Source organism: Neovison vison, chromosome 7, assembly GCF_020171115.1.
Source record: "Neovison vison isolate M4711 chromosome 7, ASM_NN_V1, whole genome shotgun sequence".
NCBI lineage: Eukaryota > Metazoa > Chordata > Mammalia > Carnivora > Mustelidae > Neogale > Neogale vison.
This window is the reverse complement of record NC_058097.1, coordinates 12667181-12687240: the sequence shown is the minus strand read 5'-3', so window position 1 is coordinate 12687240 and position 20060 is coordinate 12667181. Positions and strand designations below refer to the sequence as shown.

The 20060-nt window shown below is 42.2% G+C and overlaps 1 protein-coding gene across 2 annotated transcripts in view; it reads right to left on the bottom strand.

The window, feature by feature from the left end:
- Positions 1–444: 444 nt before the first annotated feature.
- SF3B3 (splicing factor 3b subunit 3) overlaps positions 445–20060 on the bottom strand; it is a 42918-nt gene continuing 23302 nt past the window's right edge. For both annotated transcript variants that reach the window (XM_044255759.1, XM_044255758.1), the window contains exons 12-26: positions 16436–16587; positions 15981–16136; positions 15057–15212; positions 14386–14529; positions 11262–11384; positions 10001–10155; positions 7712–7886; positions 6696–6901; positions 6453–6609; positions 5378–5503; positions 4722–4934; positions 3282–3380; positions 2434–2577; positions 1457–1561; positions 445–1065 (exon numbers count right to left, since the gene is read on the bottom strand). In XM_044255759.1, coding sequence (XP_044111694.1) covers positions 925–1065; positions 1457–1561; positions 2434–2577; positions 3282–3380; positions 4722–4934; positions 5378–5503; positions 6453–6609; positions 6696–6901; positions 7712–7886; positions 10001–10155; positions 11262–11384; positions 14386–14529; positions 15057–15212; positions 15981–16136; positions 16436–16587 — 2252 coding nt within the window. In that variant the 3' untranslated portion in view covers positions 445–924. The remainder of the gene's footprint in view (positions 1066–1456; positions 1562–2433; positions 2578–3281; positions 3381–4721; positions 4935–5377; positions 5504–6452; positions 6610–6695; positions 6902–7711; positions 7887–10000; positions 10156–11261; positions 11385–14385; positions 14530–15056; positions 15213–15980; positions 16137–16435; positions 16588–20060) is intronic.

Below are 20060 nucleotides of genomic sequence, written 5' to 3'. Positions count from 1 at the left end.
TTAGTTTCTGGGTTCTTCTGTACTTACTGATCCTTTCTAGGAGTCATATGCCAAACGATCATTTCGGGAGCTGTAGAAGTAAACGGAGCATCTCCTAAGAGACCCCCCAACTGGAATGCATGCCAAATCCTTCACTCTAAGACCTTGCAGTAGAAGGAAGCTAAAACAGGGGAGAAGAAATCAGCCACCATTTCTCAATATCCAATGGGAAGAAGCATGGCTGACCACATGGTTATTACTGAGCCCAAGTTTCACTTGTACTGCAAAAAGAACTACAAGAAGCCCAAAAAACCCACCACGGAACTGGGATTGTGAGGCTACCGGGTGCCCGAAGTGCAAGCAGGTAGCTGGAAGGAAGGAGGAGACTCCGTTCTTCACGCTCTAACTCGGGCTCAAATTCCCCACCTAAATTCTCACCCCCAGAAAAGACACATGGACACAAGCCACCTTAAAAACTAGATCTGTATTTCTGGTTAGATTCCAGAGTGGCAGAACTCAGGAGTTATACTATATTCAACCTGGTCCCCACCTCAGCTTGCCTCCCTCCCTCCTTCCCACAAAGATAACATTGTACAAAACTATATTTACAAGAAAACCAGTTAAAAACTAAGAGTGTATACAAAAGTAGACAAAGAGACCCAGAAGTATCAATGTAGGGAAAGGTTTGGGGGAGAGGGAACATCTTATTACACACCAGAAACTGGGAGCACTGTATTAGGTACTAGGCAGGAAGAAGCATAGCGAAGTTCAGTGCCAATTTTAGGGGGAACCAGTCACTCCAGGGAAGACTGGATAGGCAAGACCTACTAGCTTTAATATTACAAAGTCTTATCCAGCCACCCTTCTTCTGCCATGTGGGTTCAGAGCCACGTGGTGGGGAAACGGAACAGTCTCTGACACAAGTCCCACAGGAAAAGCAAGGGCTCAGAAGGCATAGCGGGTCCGGATGTCCTCAAGCTTCTTGGACACCTCAGGTGGGGTTCGGTCCAGTTCTTCAGAGACGTTCTTCTGTTTGTTGGGCTCCATGGAGTTGAACTGCTCACAGAGATCTCCATCTATCACATTCTACGACACAGAAAAGTGAGTAAGAAATAGGTCAGATGCTTAAAGGAAGTGGCATGCTAAAGCAGCAGCAAAGAAAACTTTTATTCTCTCTCAGGTATCTGAACCGTTTCAGAGCCAGGGACACTACTCTAAGTTCACCCTTAGTATCCTGTGTTCAGAGAAGCAAAACTGGGGGAAGCCTCTTCTCTGGCTGTGGTCTGCCCCGGGGGAAGAGGTCCTTGAAAATCACTAGCCATTCTTCTCCGCCATTACTGACTCCCATCAATCCACTCCTTCGATGTTGCTTCAATTAGGACTGTTCTGATTTACCGGAGAGGGAGGTCCAGAGAAAAGACAAGTTACATGGGGCAAGGATCTCCCTTTCCAACTCAGATTTCCAACAAAGACCTACCTTAACAGGGAAGTAATAGGAACGAAAACTGAGGTGGTCTCGTCCACAGAGAGGAGGATGCTCAGACCGTAGATGCATTTCTACGTGTTGGAAAAAGTCATGGTCCTGATAGAAGATATAAAGAAATCTATCACTAAAGAAAAAATGATTTCAACTAGTCTACAGTTTCCAGAAGCACAATGAACAGACAAGCCACTGATCTTATTATTTTTTTTTAAACCATCCAAACAGATGTTAACTATCAAACTGTTCCTGTGACAACCCCAGGTTTTCTTGCTACAAGATACCTAAAACCTGAAAGAAACCCCACCTATATCTGCAGAACACAAGAGAACAACATATGTAAAGACAGATTTGTAAAGTCAGATTCCTGATCCCTGTTTCCTTAGCTGGAATGACATAAACCCAATTTAGCCAATCCTAGAGCTGAGCCAAGGAGGCAGCAGGTACACAGTATACCTCACTGTAGTAATCATCATTCCTAGTCTGTGGGGTTTGGTTCTGGGGCTTTGGCCACTAACTCTATACCCATACCAGTATGAAACCAAACCTGGGGTGCCTGGGTAGCTCAAATGCTTAAGCAAAAGACTCTTGACTTTGGCTCAGGTCATGACCTCAGGGTCCTGGGATCAAGCCTCAGGTTGGGCTCCATGCTCAGTGGAGAGTCTGTCTGAGGATTCTCTTTTCCTCTCCCTCAGACCCTTCCTCTGCTTGTGCGCTCACGCTCATTCTCTCTCTCTCTCTCTAAGATATCTTTAAAAAAGAACTAAACCAAACCCTGGTACAGTATAAAAACAAATGGCTTGGAGGAAGAGGGAAATCAGGATTCCTATTTTCTGAGGCACTTCTATCACCTTATAATATTTCCATAACATGGCCAGCTGCGGTGGGGACAGAAGATATGCCCTCTTAGGCTGATTTAGCACCAGGAAACAACCTTGTGAAGGCAAAGGCCAGAAGAATGTGGGAGATTTCACCTCATGGGATGTGAATGGGACAAGGATGCCAATTCCTCCTGACAAGGTGGTATAGACAAGCGATTCTGAGCCTCCAGGGATCAGTGTGGTCTTCTGTAAAGACAGCACGGTCTCGCCCACATGGTAGTTCATGATAACCTCCGCCTGTAAGGTGAAAACAGACTAGTAACTGTGCCCTTGCCCTCCGAACCTGTTCTAGATTCCCAAGAGCAAGTAGTGCCTCCAAAGAGCAGATTTCACCTTCTTTTAAATCCAAACATTACTAACATATAAAAATACTTTACAATGTTCTTAACATTTACTTGAGATTAATGTCACAATGCTGATGTTAAATCATTTCTGATAATTATAATGGAAAAATATTGTTAAATTACCAAGTTTGCAATAAAAAAAGAAACCACAGATAATTATTAAAAAGCAGCAATCATTAGACTAGCTCTCTAAAACAGACTTATTTTAAAAGTCCAGAGATGCTCTACTACAGAAGTATATACCTACAGGAAAAAAGAAAAGAGCCCAGAACAACCCCTCAGAGAAGAGCCGGTTAATATCAGGAATGTGTGCAATGATTTTTTCCAAGGAACACACTATGCTCTAGTCACTGCTAAAATGTCTTGGAAAAATTCTATTTTGCAGTGATAAAAATGGAATGGTGACTCGGTCACTGTACATCAAGCCCAGCATCTACCCATCACAGGTTCTGAAAGGACACCCCTGGGCAGGAGAGTACTCAGCATAGTCACATGCACTGCAGACAACGGACTACAAAATGTTCCCTCAGTATGGGTCATGGGAAATGTAGTCTGCAGGCTGATACCTCTCCTTCCAGGTCGCTTCTGCAATCTTACCTTCTGAGAGGCCCCGTTGAGCAAGCCCCGGTCCCACAGGGCTTTGTTTCCTGTGGGATCCTCATCCACTTCGTCATTGGTGTTAGGTGGGAGCCTCACCTAGAAGGAAGTGACAGAAGTCATGGGGCTGGGTCCTACACCGACTCACCTGGATCACCAAGCAACATGTTTGCCCTAGATCCCTGAAAGCAAGCCTGGGACCACCACCTTCGGCAAAGCCTAAGCCTGTCTCCTGCAACCTGATGTCTGAGTGACAAACTCCGGAGATTCAACCCATGAGCAAGAACAAAACAAAGGCTATAAAACATACAGAAAAGAAGTCAAATTGGGCTTAAAAAGAGAAAACCAAAATTCTCGCACAGATAAAAATAATTCTTACTCATTAGCTCAAGCAAAACCTATCATCACTATTAAATCATATTCCATAAGGAGGAGGGAGGGAGATGGACCTGTACAGGTGATGGAAGGATGGGGACAGGGGATTCTAATGTCTGATAAGAATGGGGAGCTTGGGCGCCTGGGTGGCTCAGTGGGTTAAGCCGCTGCCTTCGGCTCAGGTCATGATCTCGGGGTCCTGGGATCGAGTCCCACATCGGGCTCTCTGCTCAGCAGGGAGCCTGCTTCCCTCTATCTCCCTCTCTGCCTGCCTCACCATCTGCTTGTGATCTCTCTCTGTCAAATAAATAAATAAAATCTTTAAAAAAAAAAAAAAGAATGGGGAGCTTGACTGGCTCAGTAATAGAGTATGCAACTCTTAATCTCAGGGTTAAGTTCAAGCCCCATGTTGGGTGTACAGAAGATTAAATAATAATAATTTTAAAATCTTTAAATATAAAAATAAATGACTGGTAAGAGGGCTTAAAGAGGGTGCCTGGGTGGCTCAGTCAGTTAAGCGTCTGCCTTCAGCTCAGGTCATGAACTCAGGGTCCTGGATCAAGTCCCACATCGAGTCCTGGACTGGGCTCCCTGCTCACTGGGGAGTATGTTTCTCGCTCCTGCTCTGCCTTGCTGGTCTCCCTGCCTGTGCTCTGTCAAATAAATAAAATCTTAAAGAAAAAAGAAAAAAGGAAGATGGCTTCAAGAACACAAAATTTCCTTTTTAGGGTGCCTGGGTGGCTCAGTGGGTTAAGCCGCTGCCTTCGGCTCAGGTCATGATCTCAGGGTCCTGGGATCGAGTCCCGCATCGGGCTCTCTGCTCAGCAGGGAGCCTGCTTCCCTCTCTCTCTCTGCCTGCCTCTCCATCTACTTGTGATTTCTGTCAAATAAATAAATAAAATCTTAAAAAAAAAAAATTTCCTTTTTAGAGCTGGCTTTAGGATTAAATTTTATACCTATTTTCAATTTCCATACTAGAGATCATAGTCCTATGTCCTTGACTTTACCACTGAAAAGAGCTGGCTTTCCTACACATCACTGTAACCAACATAAACATCAACTCACCACACAAATGTTGCCAAATTTGTCTGCCCCCGCCACAGTGTCATAGTCCAGGAGGCTAGCTGTAGTGACCCATCGTGGGTAAGTATCATCGGCGAAAATGATAAGCTGGTTCTCATTACGCTTGTATCGAACCCAGATGAAACTTTCTTGGACATCAGACACAATTACCCTGTGTCCAATAGTCTGGATCCCAGAGATGTAATTGGCAATATGCTGGGAAAAACAAAGACATCAATGGGTATAACCTTGAAATTCAGAACCCAGAGACAGTTCAGCTTCTCCCGATTGAAGCATATATTTATATATGACCTACAGAATGGCAGTCAACAATAAATTCCTAAAAGATGGAAAAAGAGCTAACTGGTTTTAATACAGTGGAAATGTATGCTCAATTCTCACAGTTAAATATTCTGTATTTAACAGAAATATGGTTCTTAATGTGTCCACAGGACAGAAATATGGTTCTTAGTGTGAAGAAGTCAAGAAACTGACCTAACTTTTGTCCTTCTCAAGTCACAAAGGCCTAATTCTAAGGCTGGAATTGAGGACCTACAAGATCCTAAAAAGACGTATGATTTTAAGTAACTGTCCACTATCCCACCAATGTTTCCTCCTTCCTCACTAGCTAGTTCTGATGCCCTGTACAAGCTATTTACCTTGTTCTCACACTTTCGGAGTAACTTCTTCTTCCCCAGGTCATAAACTCGCAGAAGCTTCCCCACACCAATCAACACCCTCCCCTGGAATGGAGCAATGGCAGCAGGGACCTCTTCCACTGGAGTCTGTGAGAAGAAAAGCAGGCAATGCAGCTATTAAAACACCAGCCATATGCTAACTGTACCCTCTTGACCCAAAATGTCTATGAGACAGTGTGTGATCCCCTTTGGCTCGTCAGAGAAATAAACCACACATACAAGTCTATGAACAGGTCCCACAGTGCACTGTACGTCACTCAGCAAATGGATCAGTGCCACAAGCCGAAGGAAGCCCTGAGGCCTGATGAATGTGGTCTCAGAGCCTGTGCTAATTCAACTGGTGCCACAAACAATGAAGCCTCAATGCGGAAGTGATTCCTGGTTGTGGATGGACAGTGCAGGAGTGCTAGTGCCGAGCGACATCTCAGTCGGAAGGGAGGTACCAGGAGTTTAGCACAAAGAAAAGAACATGAGTAATTACTTCCTAGAGGACATTCCCCTGGTGAAGGGCTAGAGCAGCTACATGCATATGCTATCCATGTGGGAGAATGGGATATTTTCCCTCTTAATTTAAAAACTGTGATAAGATACACATAAAATTTATCATTTTGAGCATTTTTTAGTATACAATTCGGTGGCATCAAACATGTTCACAGTGTTGTGCAACCATCACCACCATCCACCCCCAGAACTTTTTCATTTTTCCAAAGGGAAAATGTATCCATTAAATGTTAATTCTCCAGAGGTCACAAATTGCTGCCTGCTTAGTAAAACCAGTAAACAAGGGGCCAATTCTGTGTGCATCTATGTCACCATTGTGGCTGGTTAGTATACGGGCTTCCTGTCAGACTCCCAGGCAGTGGAGCTTCACTGGAGCATGAGAGCTCCAGCATTTTCTGTGTGCCACCAAAAGATGGAACATAATCAATAAGCTGGCTTCCAAAATGGCCACCAGAAGACCTGACCCATGACTTAAGCAAAAGTGGGAGAGACCAGTAGGACCTAAGATCCAGGAGAACCAATGGCTGGTTCTTACCTTGTGCAAAAACTCCAGTTTCTCCCCATTATTCACGAGCTTGTAGGTATAGACAAAGCCCCCGGCTACAGACCTGGGATTGAGAATCAGGTCTTTGGCCACGCCCACCAACACATACCAATCATCACCAGTGTTGGAAAACCTGCACACAGCCACACTGTAAACAGAGAAACAGGAGTCGGGCATTAACTACAGCCCAGAGAATTCCTGCCCTCAAAACCCTAGATGTCCAGAGCGCCTTACCTAAAAGCGGCCTCATTCTGTTCTAGCTGGACAAGATCCAGCGTGTTCCCTTGAATAGGATTCATCACTCGGATCACAGAGGCCCACTGCCCATTGCCAGCTTTAGGAGCTCCAAAAATGGACTCAGGAAGGTTTTCATTGAGGAATGCTGCTGCCATCTCTGCAGCAAGCTCCCGCTCATCCTCCCCTGCTGCTTCTACCATTTCCTAAATTAAAAAATAAAATCACAAACACAAAAACAGAAGAGTTGGTATATTCAGAGGTAGGTGGTGGGTAAGAAGTGGACAAGTAGCACAACAGTTCATATCCTGAATAGCAAAGTCTGTAGGTCAAAACCAGATTTTTCCCCAAAATGAAGATTAAAGGGAAAGGTATACAGACAAGGGGAAGAGAGAAAACCACTAAAGGGGAAACCAGGTACTTCATTTTTTAATGTCAAAAAAACCTAACATTGACTGTGGCAAATATTTAGCAAGTGGTCTCAGATACATCAAACAAAAACACCGCTTTTCGACCTAACCTCCCTGATTTCCCTTGCTACGACTCTTTGTCTCATTTCTTCTAGTCGAGACACAGTTTTGCATGATGGGGCTATTTAGTTTTGTTTTTTTTTTTTTTTGCTGGGAAATGATTTCTGGAAAGAACTAGTGTTGTGGAGAATTGAACACTGTCTCTTTTGGGCCCAAATCTAGGAAACACATACACAGGCTGTTTGGGAAGCTCAAGGATTAAAGAACTCTGTTCCAGAAGGAAAGCTGAAAACTCAATAAATCCAAGGTGCGTGTATTAGTCCCAAGTCACAAGAAAACTTCTAAAACCAAGGATAGGGGCAAAGGGCTCTGCTTAAAGGCCCTGAAAAGAACCTGGGTCTTTTTTTAATGTATAATATACTGTAGATATAGATATAGATACATATATAAAATGTGTAATATGATCAGCAATTATACAAGTTTAAACTTTTCAACGATATTTCATATGCATGCCTTTTAACTAAACCCTAAGGTCAGTCTCATTACCTCGGCCATTTGCTGCTTCCTCTGAGCTTTTGTTGCCTCAGTGTAGGCATTGTGGTCCGTCTCAATGATGATAAGGTTGTTACTCTCAGGGTGAATAACAAATTTCCTGGGTGTGTACTGCAGTGGAAAGGCCACTTGATTGAAGACAGCACCTAGCTTCTCCAATGCTAAAATCCTACGGGGGGAAAAGGCAGGAAATCAACAGATCACTCACTCAGGATTTAAAAACTCCTATCGAAATGGCCTGTGACTGGTCACACAAATCCATCGATCCCTAAAAGCTCTAATGTTGGCATATTCCTCTCTTTGGAGAGAAACACTCAATCAGGTATTTTACAAATATCTGAATGATGAAATTAAGTGTTTAAGCATCAAAAGTTGTCATTCTGCAAGAAAAAAAAAAAAAAGTTTCACATAAAGAAAACAAAACCCAAACCACCGATCCTTCAGTTTTGATTCTTCTGGTCCAACCCACATAATGATCTGTCTTATAAAGGCACCCTACCACGACAAGCAGATTCAAAGTAGAGAGAAAACCTGCTCTCAGGACACACCCAACACAGAAGGCAGCACAGATAGTCCCATGTTGTATTCCTAAGAAAGTATGTGGCTAGTCAACATCTAAGTAGAACTTATACCACTAGTGATACCCAACAGGACTTCAGGCAGTTTTCAAGTGGACTTTAATAATTAATAAGCTTTTGTGCGCCAAAGAACATCACTGAGAAAGTGAAAAGACAATCTACAGAATGGGAGAAAATACGTGCAAATCTTATCTGATAAGGGCGTTACAACTAGACTATACGAAGAACTCTTAGAATTCAGTAATGAAAAAACAATTATCCAGTTAAAAATAAGCAAGGGATCTCAACAGTACTCCAAAGAAAAATAGCAAGAAAGCACATGCTTATCATTAAGCATCAAAAAACTGTCCATCTAAACCACCATGAGATACCACTTCACACTTACTAGAATGGCTGGAATCAAGAAGTCAAATAAACGCATATGGGTGAGGATGTGAAGAAACTGAAACTCTCATACCTTACTTGTGGAAAACAAAAACAGTGCAGCCCCTTTGGAAAGCAATTTGCTTTCCAAACTCCTCAGAAAGTTAAATACAGAGTTACCACAGAACCCACCATTCCACCCTTTCAGATATATATCAAAGAAAAATGAAAATATATGCCCCCCAAAAAACATGCACAAGAATATCCACAGCAGCATTATTCATATGTGGAAGTGACTAGTTTTGACAGTAATTACTCTAAACACTGGTGTTACCAAGAATTCTGCTGTTAACTATTTCACACAGTGGCCTTCCCTGAAAGATTCTGTTCTGGGGAGGAAACGCTCTTCTGCTACAAAGTGAAAAAATCTGTGGCTGTGGCCACATTTATAGGAATTCAAGAGAAGCAGCACCCATAGATAATGTCAATGTCCATGAATGAGGCTAGGTCTTGACTGGCAGAGTTGTGGGTGGGAAGCATGCCAGGGCACAGAGTAAAAAAACCATGAGAGAGGAGACAGCAATTCTGCTGGAATAGAACGTACATAAAGGCGTGAGGGTTAGAGAGAAAGAATGATGACTGGAAAGATCCTGAAAGGTGCTGCACAGAAATCCAGGAGTTCACCTGGTAAGTTACCCACATAACAAGAGGGTATAGTTCCTCTTGATAGGGTTCCTCTTACAAACAGTTACAACCAGGGCAAGAACACAGGTGGTATTAGAAGATTAAAGAAGAAAAAATGAAACCCGAAACTTGAGAAAGTCAAACTGAATATAGCTTATTTTTCAAACCGAATAGCCATCTTGCAACAGAACAGTGCTTGCTCCAACATCATTGCGTAAACAATAGTTGTTCAACTTGCAAAAGGCCTAAATAATTTATACTGAGGTTAAAATTAGAAGATGTAACACTGCAAATGACAGGACCAAATAAGAAAAAGTTATCAGCAAACCAATGCCTGCCAGATCTAAAACTAATCCAATAGTACTGCCCTGGAAAAACAGATGGTTTAATCTCAAGGAAACTGAACCATACTGCGGAGTATATTAGAACTTGGCCCTGAAAATCTAAACAGAAACTACAACTCCAAAAATCAAAACTTGGCTACCAGGTATTTAAAATCCTGAGACAAACGAAGGTTTCAGTTGCAACACTCTAGTGCTATGATGAAGAGCTGGCTCTCTGCCATTGCTTCGTAACTTTTTCCAGCATTCTGGCAAAACCACAATCCCAGCCACTGGCAGAAAGGATTCCCACTGGGCTTGAACCATGGGACTCTCACCTCAGAGTATTGGTGGAGATGGCGACAATACCCTCAGGACACTGTTCAGAAGCAAAGCCAGATGCAAACTCCAGGGTCTCATAAGACAAGGGGGTGAGATGGAAACGAGACTGGTAGGAATAGCTCAACCACGATCGGCTTGACATGGCCAACACCTGAGGAAAGAAAAACATTCCAACATGCTTGGGGAAAAGACAAACATGGAATGCTAACCAAACACCCTATCTGCAAATTTTAGTCTACAGAATATCCCAAGGAATTTTTGGAACCTAAGACTACCTTAAGAAAAAAGAGCACCAGAGGTGCCTGGGTGGCTCAGTTGGTTAGTTAGGTGTCTGACTTGATTTTGGCTCAGGTCATGATTGAAGAGTCTTGAGATCCAGCCCCCGGTCAAGTTCCACACTGAGTGTGGAGCCTGCTTGAGATTCTCTCTCCCTCCCCATGAGTCCCTCCCTCCTTGTGCACACATGCACGCTCCCTCTCTCCTCTCTAAAAAAAGAGGAGGAGGAGGACTGGAGAAGAGGACTGCCTTAGTATTTGCTAAAAGCCTGGGCCACAAACCATATGACCTAATCACTCAATCTCCCTAAGCCTCTCTAAGGCTCAATTTCCACATCAGTAAAATGCGAACACTGTAACAAGGGAGGATAATTTCAAGAATTAAATGCAGTAACAAAGGGGCTCCTGGGTGGCTCAGTGGGTTAAAGCCTCTGCCTTCGGCTCAGGTCATGGTCCCAGGGTTCTGCGATCGAGCCCCACATCGGGCTCTCTGCTCAGCAGGGAGCCTGCTTCCTCCTCTCTCTCTCTGCCTGCCTGTGATCTCTATCTGTCAGATAAATAAATAAAATCTTAAAAAAAAAAATGCAGTAACAAAGAATTAGCATGACACTCAGTAACAATAACGTTCTTAGTTACAAAGGACACAATGTTTCCTAACCTCTTTCACGTTACAAAGTAAACCCTGGTATTGATATAAGGTTGCTCATGGGTAGTTGTACTCCTGATAAGAGGTTTCTAGCTACCTCTCAGTCAGCTCCATTTGCCCACCCTAGAGCTGAACAGACTGATAACCTAGTTCACCCATAACCAAAACGTAGCTCAGTACCATGGAAAACTCTGCATGAAGGGACCCAAGACTTCCCACAGAAAAGCTAATTAAGAGAGAGCTAGTATCAAACTAACTATGTAAGGGTGAATTACTGAAAGAAAAGCTGATACCACTAATGTCCAAAAATGCAGGCTGCCCCCTTTCATTACTTACTGCTTCCTGGCCTTGCATCCGGACACGAAAGAGTTTCACAGGACGGGACCCCAGGTACCTAGTACGTGTGTCAGACAGATCCCCAGTCACAGGGTCCAGGACGGTTCTCAGCAGCACACCATTCTAACAAAAAGGAAAAGAGTGGGTGAAGCCTACCCCTAATGGAAGCTCCCTGGCTACTGCATAGAATACATAAGTTCAGAACAGGTGAAAGGAAATGGCAGGGTTTAAAGAATATCCCAATAACCAGACAACAACTCATTCACTCCCCCACTAAATTACTCACTCAAGTAGTTACTGAACATTTACTAAGTGAAAAGCACTTATTTTTCACTACATATCTGTTAAAATTCTTTCTACCACGTATGTTAAACTCCTCTTTATAATTTTAAATCTTAGAACATATGCATAGTTAAGGGGTGCCTGGGTGGCTCAGTCAGTTGAACTTTCTTAAGATTCTTAAGACTTGTTTTGGCTCAGGTCATGATCTCGTGGGTCATGGGATATAGAGCTCTGCATCAAGCTTCATGCTCAGTGGGGAGCCTGCTTAAAGATTCTTTCCCTCTGCCCATCCCCCAACTCACGCATGCACTCTCTCTAAAATAAGTAACCCTTAAAAAACAAAACAAAACAAAACAACATGTATAGTTAAAATAAACATGGCCTGCTGTGGTTTCTAAATGCCATTTCTCCTAAAAAGATTAAGACTCTTGGGATGCCTGGGTGGCTCAGTTAGTTAAGCATGTGCTCAGGTCATGATCCCACGGTCCTGGGACTGAGTCCCACATCCGGCTCCCTGCTCAGTGGAGAGCCTGCTTCTCCCCCTGCTTGTGCTCGCTCACTCTTTCTCTGACAAACAAATAAAAATCTTTAAAAAAAAGAAAAAAAAAGATTAAGACTCTTACGAGAAACGGCTAAAGACTGTTTCTGGTCTTCTGGGGAAAGACTATTTCAGGTAAATACAGGGGCACTCTGTTGTACCAGAAGGAAGCACCCGAAGATAACAGGGTCATTTTAAAAGGACAAAGGAACTAACTTCAAAAGGGAACTCCCACCCATCTAAAATGAGGCAATTTAACTGAAAGACCATAATAGTTTGAAGCACAGATACAAAAAAAAATCGTCATAGGTTATTAAAAAAAATATTTTACTTTATCAGTCCCCACTTGAGATTGCTGTGGCACCAACTCCTTACTATGAAAACAGATGAACAAAGGGGAAAAAACAAAGTATTTATCCTTTCCCTGTATGAACTATCTTTTGGGGTAAGAAAATTTTGTCTTTTGAGAGAAGTTCCAGGTAATGAAATGAAGAGTACAATAGAAAATCATCATTTCTCAATCCCTAATGACATAACGGATCTAGGCAATGGGCCTAGTAGCAATGCTACTGGGTAAAAGGCTGACAGGGAGCAGATAATTTAAAATAGATACAAACATTCTAACACCACTAAAATAGCATAAGCAGACATTACATGCCTCCTGATGTGAAGTAACAGAAAGGGCACCACTTACAAAACACTGTCTCCCACAAAATATTAAATCTGAATCTTATCAACCTCTCCACCTGTGCTATCCAATTCTATAATCAAACCACATGTGGCTAGCCAGAATCATGATGTGCCATTAAGTATAAAATACAATATATGAGATTTCAAAGACTTTGTTCAAAAAGAGAGAAAATAAAGTGTCTAAATTCTTACACCAATTACAAATTGAAATGACATCTGAAGTATTCTGGGTTAAAGAAAACATTAAAATTAATTTCATCTGTTCCCTTTTTGTGGCTACTGGTATATTTAATTGACACATGTGGCTTGCACTGTATTTTAAATGGACAGCATGGTCTAGATCCACCCACTACTTTCCAGGAAATACAGATGACAGACAAACATTAAACACACAAGGAAAGACTGCCAAATTCAGAAGGTGGAAATTTCTCAAGACAAACGATCTGGTTTCTTAAAAAAAAAAGGAGGGGGTAAAAATTATTAAAAGACACATAAAGGGATAGGTTATGCAGAAGGTGCAACTGCAAATGGCTTTCCGCAGATCCTAAGTACAACCAAAGGTAAAACATTTTTGGAAAAACAGAAACAAAACAAATCAAGAAAAGCCAGAACATGAACAAGATATCAGATATTACAGAACTGCTGGGTTGGGCATGGTAATAAAATTGTGGCCTAAAAAAGAAAACAACGTGTACATCTGTTGTGGCTACATTCTCAAGTATTTATAGATGAAATGACAAATCATCTTAGATTTGTTCTATCATATTCCAGAAGAAAGAAATAAGGGGGAATAGGTGAAACAACAACAGTATAATGTTGGTAACTAATAAGACTGGTGATGGATACACTGAGGGTTGTTACATTAGACTAACGTCTGTGCAGTTTGAGAAATTTCTAAATTAGGAAATAAAATTAAAAAGCAAAAAGTACCAGGGCTAGATTATTTACCCAGGGGGTTGAGCAAATAATCATTAAGGAAAACGGAAAGTATATGGTCAAAAAAAATGACTGACTGAACCCTTAGGTTCCTGCTTTTCACGCGAAAAAGAGCCCCACTGCTTTGACAATAGGGAACATCCAAGGATCCTCTGTTACTAAAGGAGTCCATTATACATCGAGAGGTTTTAGTTTCCAAAAGCTGCATATTCTAAGAACTGCAAAGGACTCTTGAAACCCCTCTAGTTCTGGGGCAACTGGGTGGCTAAGTGGGTTAAGCCTCTGCCTTTGGCTCAGGTCATGATCTCAGGATCCTGGGATCGAGCCCAGGGTCTCTTTGCTCAGCAGGGAGCCTGCTTCCCCCTCCCTCTGCCTATCTGTGATTTCTCTGTCAAATAAATAAAATCTTAAAAAAAAAAAAAAAAAAAAAAAAAGAAACCCCTCTAGTTGTGACCCAGAGTAGTGATGACAACACATTTGTATCAAAGACTATGAAAACTTTGTCCTAGGCCTGACTTGTTCTAATTAGAGCTGACAGAGACAGAACACAGAGCAGCACCGTTCACTTTTCAGAAGATGGGAAACTGTAAAAGGCACAGTAAATGCCCATATTGAACCGGGACTACACAAAAGCTAAAGAAGCTCTGAAACCAACACTGTGAGCCTCAGATCTCTTACCTGTAACCCAATATTCAGGTATAGGAAGCCAATAGAGCCCCTTTCCCCCAGCTCATCTTGTTTCTCAGTACCACCCATCTCCACAATACACAAGGATTCGGGCTGAGCTGGGAGCGCCTGCATGCTCAGAGGCTGCAAACAGTCCTAAGGAGGAAAGAAGTAAGAGTAAAACATGGGAAATGACCAATTTTGGAAAAATCTACCCACAGAAATCTAATTGGAGGAATGGAGAAACAACTTTCTTGTGGACAGTGACATCTTATACAGTAAGTTCTAAATGGGTTACTACTAGTTAAACCAAATCTTAAAATAAGCTCTGGAGCTCTGGAAAGAACCATGCTTTCCTTTCTGTAAAAGTAGGTAATCCGAAGTAAATAAGCAAAGTATACCTATTCTTGAAAGTTAACCAAAGCCCAGGGCCAGACCCAAGTCCTTTTTTTTTTTTTTTTTTGCAAACAATCTTCAGTTGTTTTTAACAAGGCTTAAGGCAAGAGAGCATTTAGTAGTCCGGGATCAGGATCTTTAAAGTACTGAGGTGCGTTGCTATCAGGAGAAGCAGCCAGTGCTGACTGCAGGGACTAGCCCAACTGATCCCAGAGAAGCCCATCAGGAGTGGGCCAGAAGCTCAGGTTCCAGTGGGAAGATCCTTGGAACTCAAGGGTAATACTCACTGATGGATCCAGAGAGATGATTCTAACAGTATTGTCCACCAGCCCCACAGCCAGGAAGCGAGACCGCTGCTCTCCAGGAGGCACGTTGGCCAGACTCATGCACACCACATCTGCCGACATCTCCTTCCGCTCTGTGTACTCGTTCAGCTGTCCTGACTACAGAAGTAAGACAGAGAAAGGTGACAAACCACTCCAACTTGCCCCTAAACTCTGGGCCTGGGAAAGGAAGGACTGTTAAATTCCTTTTCACTTTTTCTCACTCCTCTTACTATCATCAGTGACTAAGAATTTCTCTACTTAAGATACCAAGACTGAATACTTTAGGCTAACAGCAAGCAAAATTCCTGACAAGACAATCAAAACAACCTAATGTCTTTGTCTTTGACAAATTCAACAGGCTACAAATTTTATAAGCAAACCTAGTTCTCAGGAAACAGAAATATATAAAATTATCTGTTCATGAAAATACTCTGGGTGAAAGAGATTTCAAATATGGAACTTAAAGACAAAGAAATCTCAACCAGAGGTACAGTTAGACTCTCAGGTTGGCCACATCCAGAAACTACAAGCATGTAAGTATACCCAACATCCTTCCATACAGAAAAGCAAAAGGAAATTTCTGAAATGGCTTCAGATTATAAAAATTAAAACTTGTGGCCAATATTTGGTGGAAAATTAGAGTGTAAAGGGCAAGAGAAGCAAATATTTCACTGCTAAGATGAGATTTCATAATTCCAGTTAGAATTAAGATATGAACTTACCCTTCCCCTCACCCCACCCCCAACCCCACCAGGCCAGAGTGGCTTATGTACACTTTCCCTCTTGAATTTTCCTGTGAATATCATCTAGATACTGGACTACAACTCTCATCTTTACCTCTGGACCCTAACACCAAGTCCCACAATGAATGATAAAATAACATACAGGATCCATCTCAAAATAGACCAGCTCTCCTCCTGTCAGGGCGATCACCACCTGTCGCTGGTTCACTGCACATTTTACAATCGTTTTCTTTCCAGGGGTCTTCCATTCATTGACTCGTTTGTCTGCTCTTATGTGCCGAATACCATCAGGATACACCTAAGTCAATGACCAGAAGGAAACTGGACTTTAGCAATGTGACTCACTGCTCAGCAAGACCACACACCTAACAGATGGGTCACTTTTGTCAGAATTGGGAGCCATTGCATTGAGTTACCATTGGGTCAATAACAAAAAGGAGTTACTAGGCCCTGTACAGATCAAGTTAAAACAAGTTCATGTTTGCAATGTCCACTTCAAAAGTTTTTCAAAGCTCATTAATGTCAGCACAGCAGCCCACACCACAATAAAAGGACAAAGTAAGGCGAGTTAAGTTCTCTCGCTCTGGGAATCCTCACCTGCACCAAGGCGTCATCTCCTAACAACGAGCAGGACAAGGTTGGGGTGGTGCCCAGAAACCCAGAGTCAGTCACTTCTTCCACAGTCTCTCCGATGGATAACACCAGTGTGGCATTCACGAAAGACACAATGATGTAGGCATCAAACTCATCTGCAAGAGGGAACAGAAGAGGAGGTGGTTAGCTAAGAACTCATTAGTTACAAAGCTAATTGAGACATACTAAGTTTTCTCTTCAGAAACCTTCCAAGGCACTTCTATGTGTAGCCATCACACACACACACACTCATGTGGCAAAGGGCACAGGATGATCCAAAAGATAACTGAAGGTCATAACAGCCTACAGATACACTCTGCTTCCTTAAATGCCTAAATACATTGAGTAAGTATACCCACCCCAATAGCTCTGCAAGTTAATTTTCCTTGAGGAATTTGCTGGAAAAACACAAGATGACAAAGCAGGGTAACCAGGCAGGAAGAAATTTTGAATACTACAATATTTACATATACTGAAGTGAGAGCTTGTTTATTTGTGCCAGATGCAAATCACAATTCACTCTTAAAGATAATCCTTATAACCAAGAAAGGTCTCCAGCCTCTTCCAAAAGAAGTTAATGTGGGAACATAAGACCTAATGAATAAAACAGATTACGTAAGCCTCAATGAGACTATCATTCTCAGGTTCATAACTGAGAATCCCAGGATGTCCCAATAGGAAGACGTTAAGAGGATTACCAGGAAGTTGGGGGGGGGGGTCTGTTTATATTGTCAGTCCTTGACCTCTCTACTCTTATTACTGAAAAACGCAACTATTCAGTGGAGACAAGCAATCCTATTAGGATTTGCTTTTCTTTTAACAAAACATAGTTATGGATAAACAAACACCAGTGAGTATCTCAAAGTCAGAGGATCTGAATACAGGCAATCCCAGAAGTTTCTCATACAGACCCCATAGTTAAAGGCCACCTATTTCCCATATATTCCATCCTACACATAAAAACAGCTTCTGTGTGTCTCCCACATCCAGCACCATGTTTAGCATTATGCTTGATAAATGCTGAAGAAAGGAAAGGTGTATTTATTTTTCATGAAGGACTGAGATTTCCCTATTTTACATCTGAATTTTCTTTATCAATTCCCCTTTCTGTCCCCCTTCCCTCATAAGAAATCAGGGGAACAAGGGACAGAACTACAAGTAGACAAGGTACTAAATTAAGTTTGTTTGGTTTTTTTTGGAAAAGGTACTAAATTAAAGTGGCTACCTCACTCGTAGCAGAAGGAGCTATAGGACGCTGTGTGCCTGAGCCCTTGTCCAAAGCTTAGTACCATAGAGCTGATCCACTCGCATCAAGGATAGTTTGGATTCTGATTGTTCCAAAGGTGGTTCAGCTAAACCAAGACTACTCTACTAGTTCAGCAGAATCAGTGTTCCTCACAGAAAGAGGTCAACTGAAGACATATCACTAGTGTAGCCTAGACTAGTAGTACTCTGCCCTACGAGCAGGACATACTCAACTTGACAGACTATAACCAGCATTTTAAAATAGAAATACATAGAAATAAATATAATTTATGAAACTGTACACATGAAATTAATAACCCAGTAAAGGGTGAGTATTATTTTCCAAACTCCTACTTAATACATGCGTATACTGACTGGGTGGCTGAAAGGCAAGTATCAAAGATCTTTCCCAATGGGTATAATCCAATGGCTATAGTAGGAATCCAAAATAAGGGTTCAAGTTCCAAATCATAAACACTGGCGAAGTAGATAGCTAGTTTTAGATTATCTTTGTTACAACCGTTAAGATGTATCAAATGCTTTGGGGACACTTTATGGCTCCGTAAGACAACACTGTTCGCCACCACGTGAGTAAGGACATGGTTATCCCTGAAATGGATGACTTAGTAGTTGACAACAAAACCAAAATGAATCTCCACACAATACCAAACTTGGAAGCTTTACTCTAGCTGTTTTTGAAATCTGTAATGTGTAAAAATAACAGAAATTGCTTAATTTTAACTATATGAATATTGTGTCCTTTTCCACACTCTCATTACTGAAACCCAATATCCTAAAAGCTGTGCCAGAGCAAATTAAAGCCAAACAACAAAGGGCTCTTAAATGGTCAGGATTTCTGGTCTTTTCCTTCAGTCAAGGGGAAAGGGAGAAACTTCCAGCAGAGACCATGGAAATTTTTAACTAAAATGCAAGAGAATGAGGAGAGGAAGGAAGGTGGGCTGCCTGGGTCTTCACCCTCCCTTTGATCCAAGGCCCCAGACTGCTCAGATATAAAAATAAAAAGAGATGCTCAGTGGACTGAAATAGGTTCTTACATTCCCTGAGCAATTCAACAACCACTAGAGCTATTTTACATCACAGACTCCCTCATAACATCCATTACCCTGTGAATACTAAGCACACTCCAACTTTCCTCTCCATGCTACAGCCAAGAGGACCTACAGCGGCCAGTTGCTCATGTCCTAGGAAAGTTATAGGTTAAGAGTTGGAATTCAGAACATAATCAAGCGAAATGACCATAAATAATGCCTTGCCTTTTTCCAGAAGTTACAACTTTCATATAAAAGAACATTAGTTCAGGGGCACCTGGGTGGCTCAGTCAGCTAAGCCTCTGCTTTGGCTCAGGTCATGATCCCAGAGTTCTGGGATCAAGGCCCCTGTCAGGTCAGGCTGCCTGCTCAGCTGTGCTCGCTCTATCTTGTGCTCTATCTTATGCTCTTGCTCTATCTCTGTCTCTCTAATAAATACAAACTTTAAAAATAAAAATCTTACGCATACGTGTGTGTGTGTGTGTGTGTGTGTGTGTGTGTGTGTGTGTGTGTGTGTGTATGAAGGACATTAGTTTATACCTCAGTGAAGAATCTATGAGGGTATGAGAATGCATCTTTCTCACTTAAATAAAACTTCTGAGCACTGCTAAAGCAGCCCACAGGGGAGGGAATACTTTATTCTTCTCTCCTCTGCCTTAGTATCTGAAGCTCAACAAACAGCTCACTCTAAAAGGCAAAGTGAGTGACCATACAATGACTTGAGCTTCCAGTATTCCATTCTCGCTTTATACGTGGGACTACTTGGTGCCTGCCTTGCCTCAGCAGTCCTGATTACACTCCCCAAAAAGGTGGCTTTCTCTAGGACTTGAGTCAGTACAGCTGGAACAGACAAAACTCCAAAGGAGTGTATGGAGTTAAGGCTTTCCTAGCTATACTTTCTTTCAGCTTAGTGAAAGACAAATTAGTCATATTTTCCACTAAGGGAAAAAAATACAGAAAGCTGATTCCTGCCTCAGACCATGTAATATACAGGCAGATGGGCGTGCATCTCTATAATGCACAACAGCCAACTGCAAAGTTACCCTCTGAGAGATGCCATCTGAGCAGTCTTATTACTTTGTGCAGATCCCTCTCCCTGGGCAACTCTAAGACCCCATGGTAGACCCTAGCAGTACGTACACACCTGTGGTGATCAGCACCTTCACCAGCCACCTGTGGAAGAGAAAAAAAGGCTTGGTATTGGTAGTGTGCATCACCACGTACCAGCCAAGGTTAGTAGTTGCCTGGAAGACTACAGCATGTGTGGACATGTGGGCTATTCACTCAACAGTTAA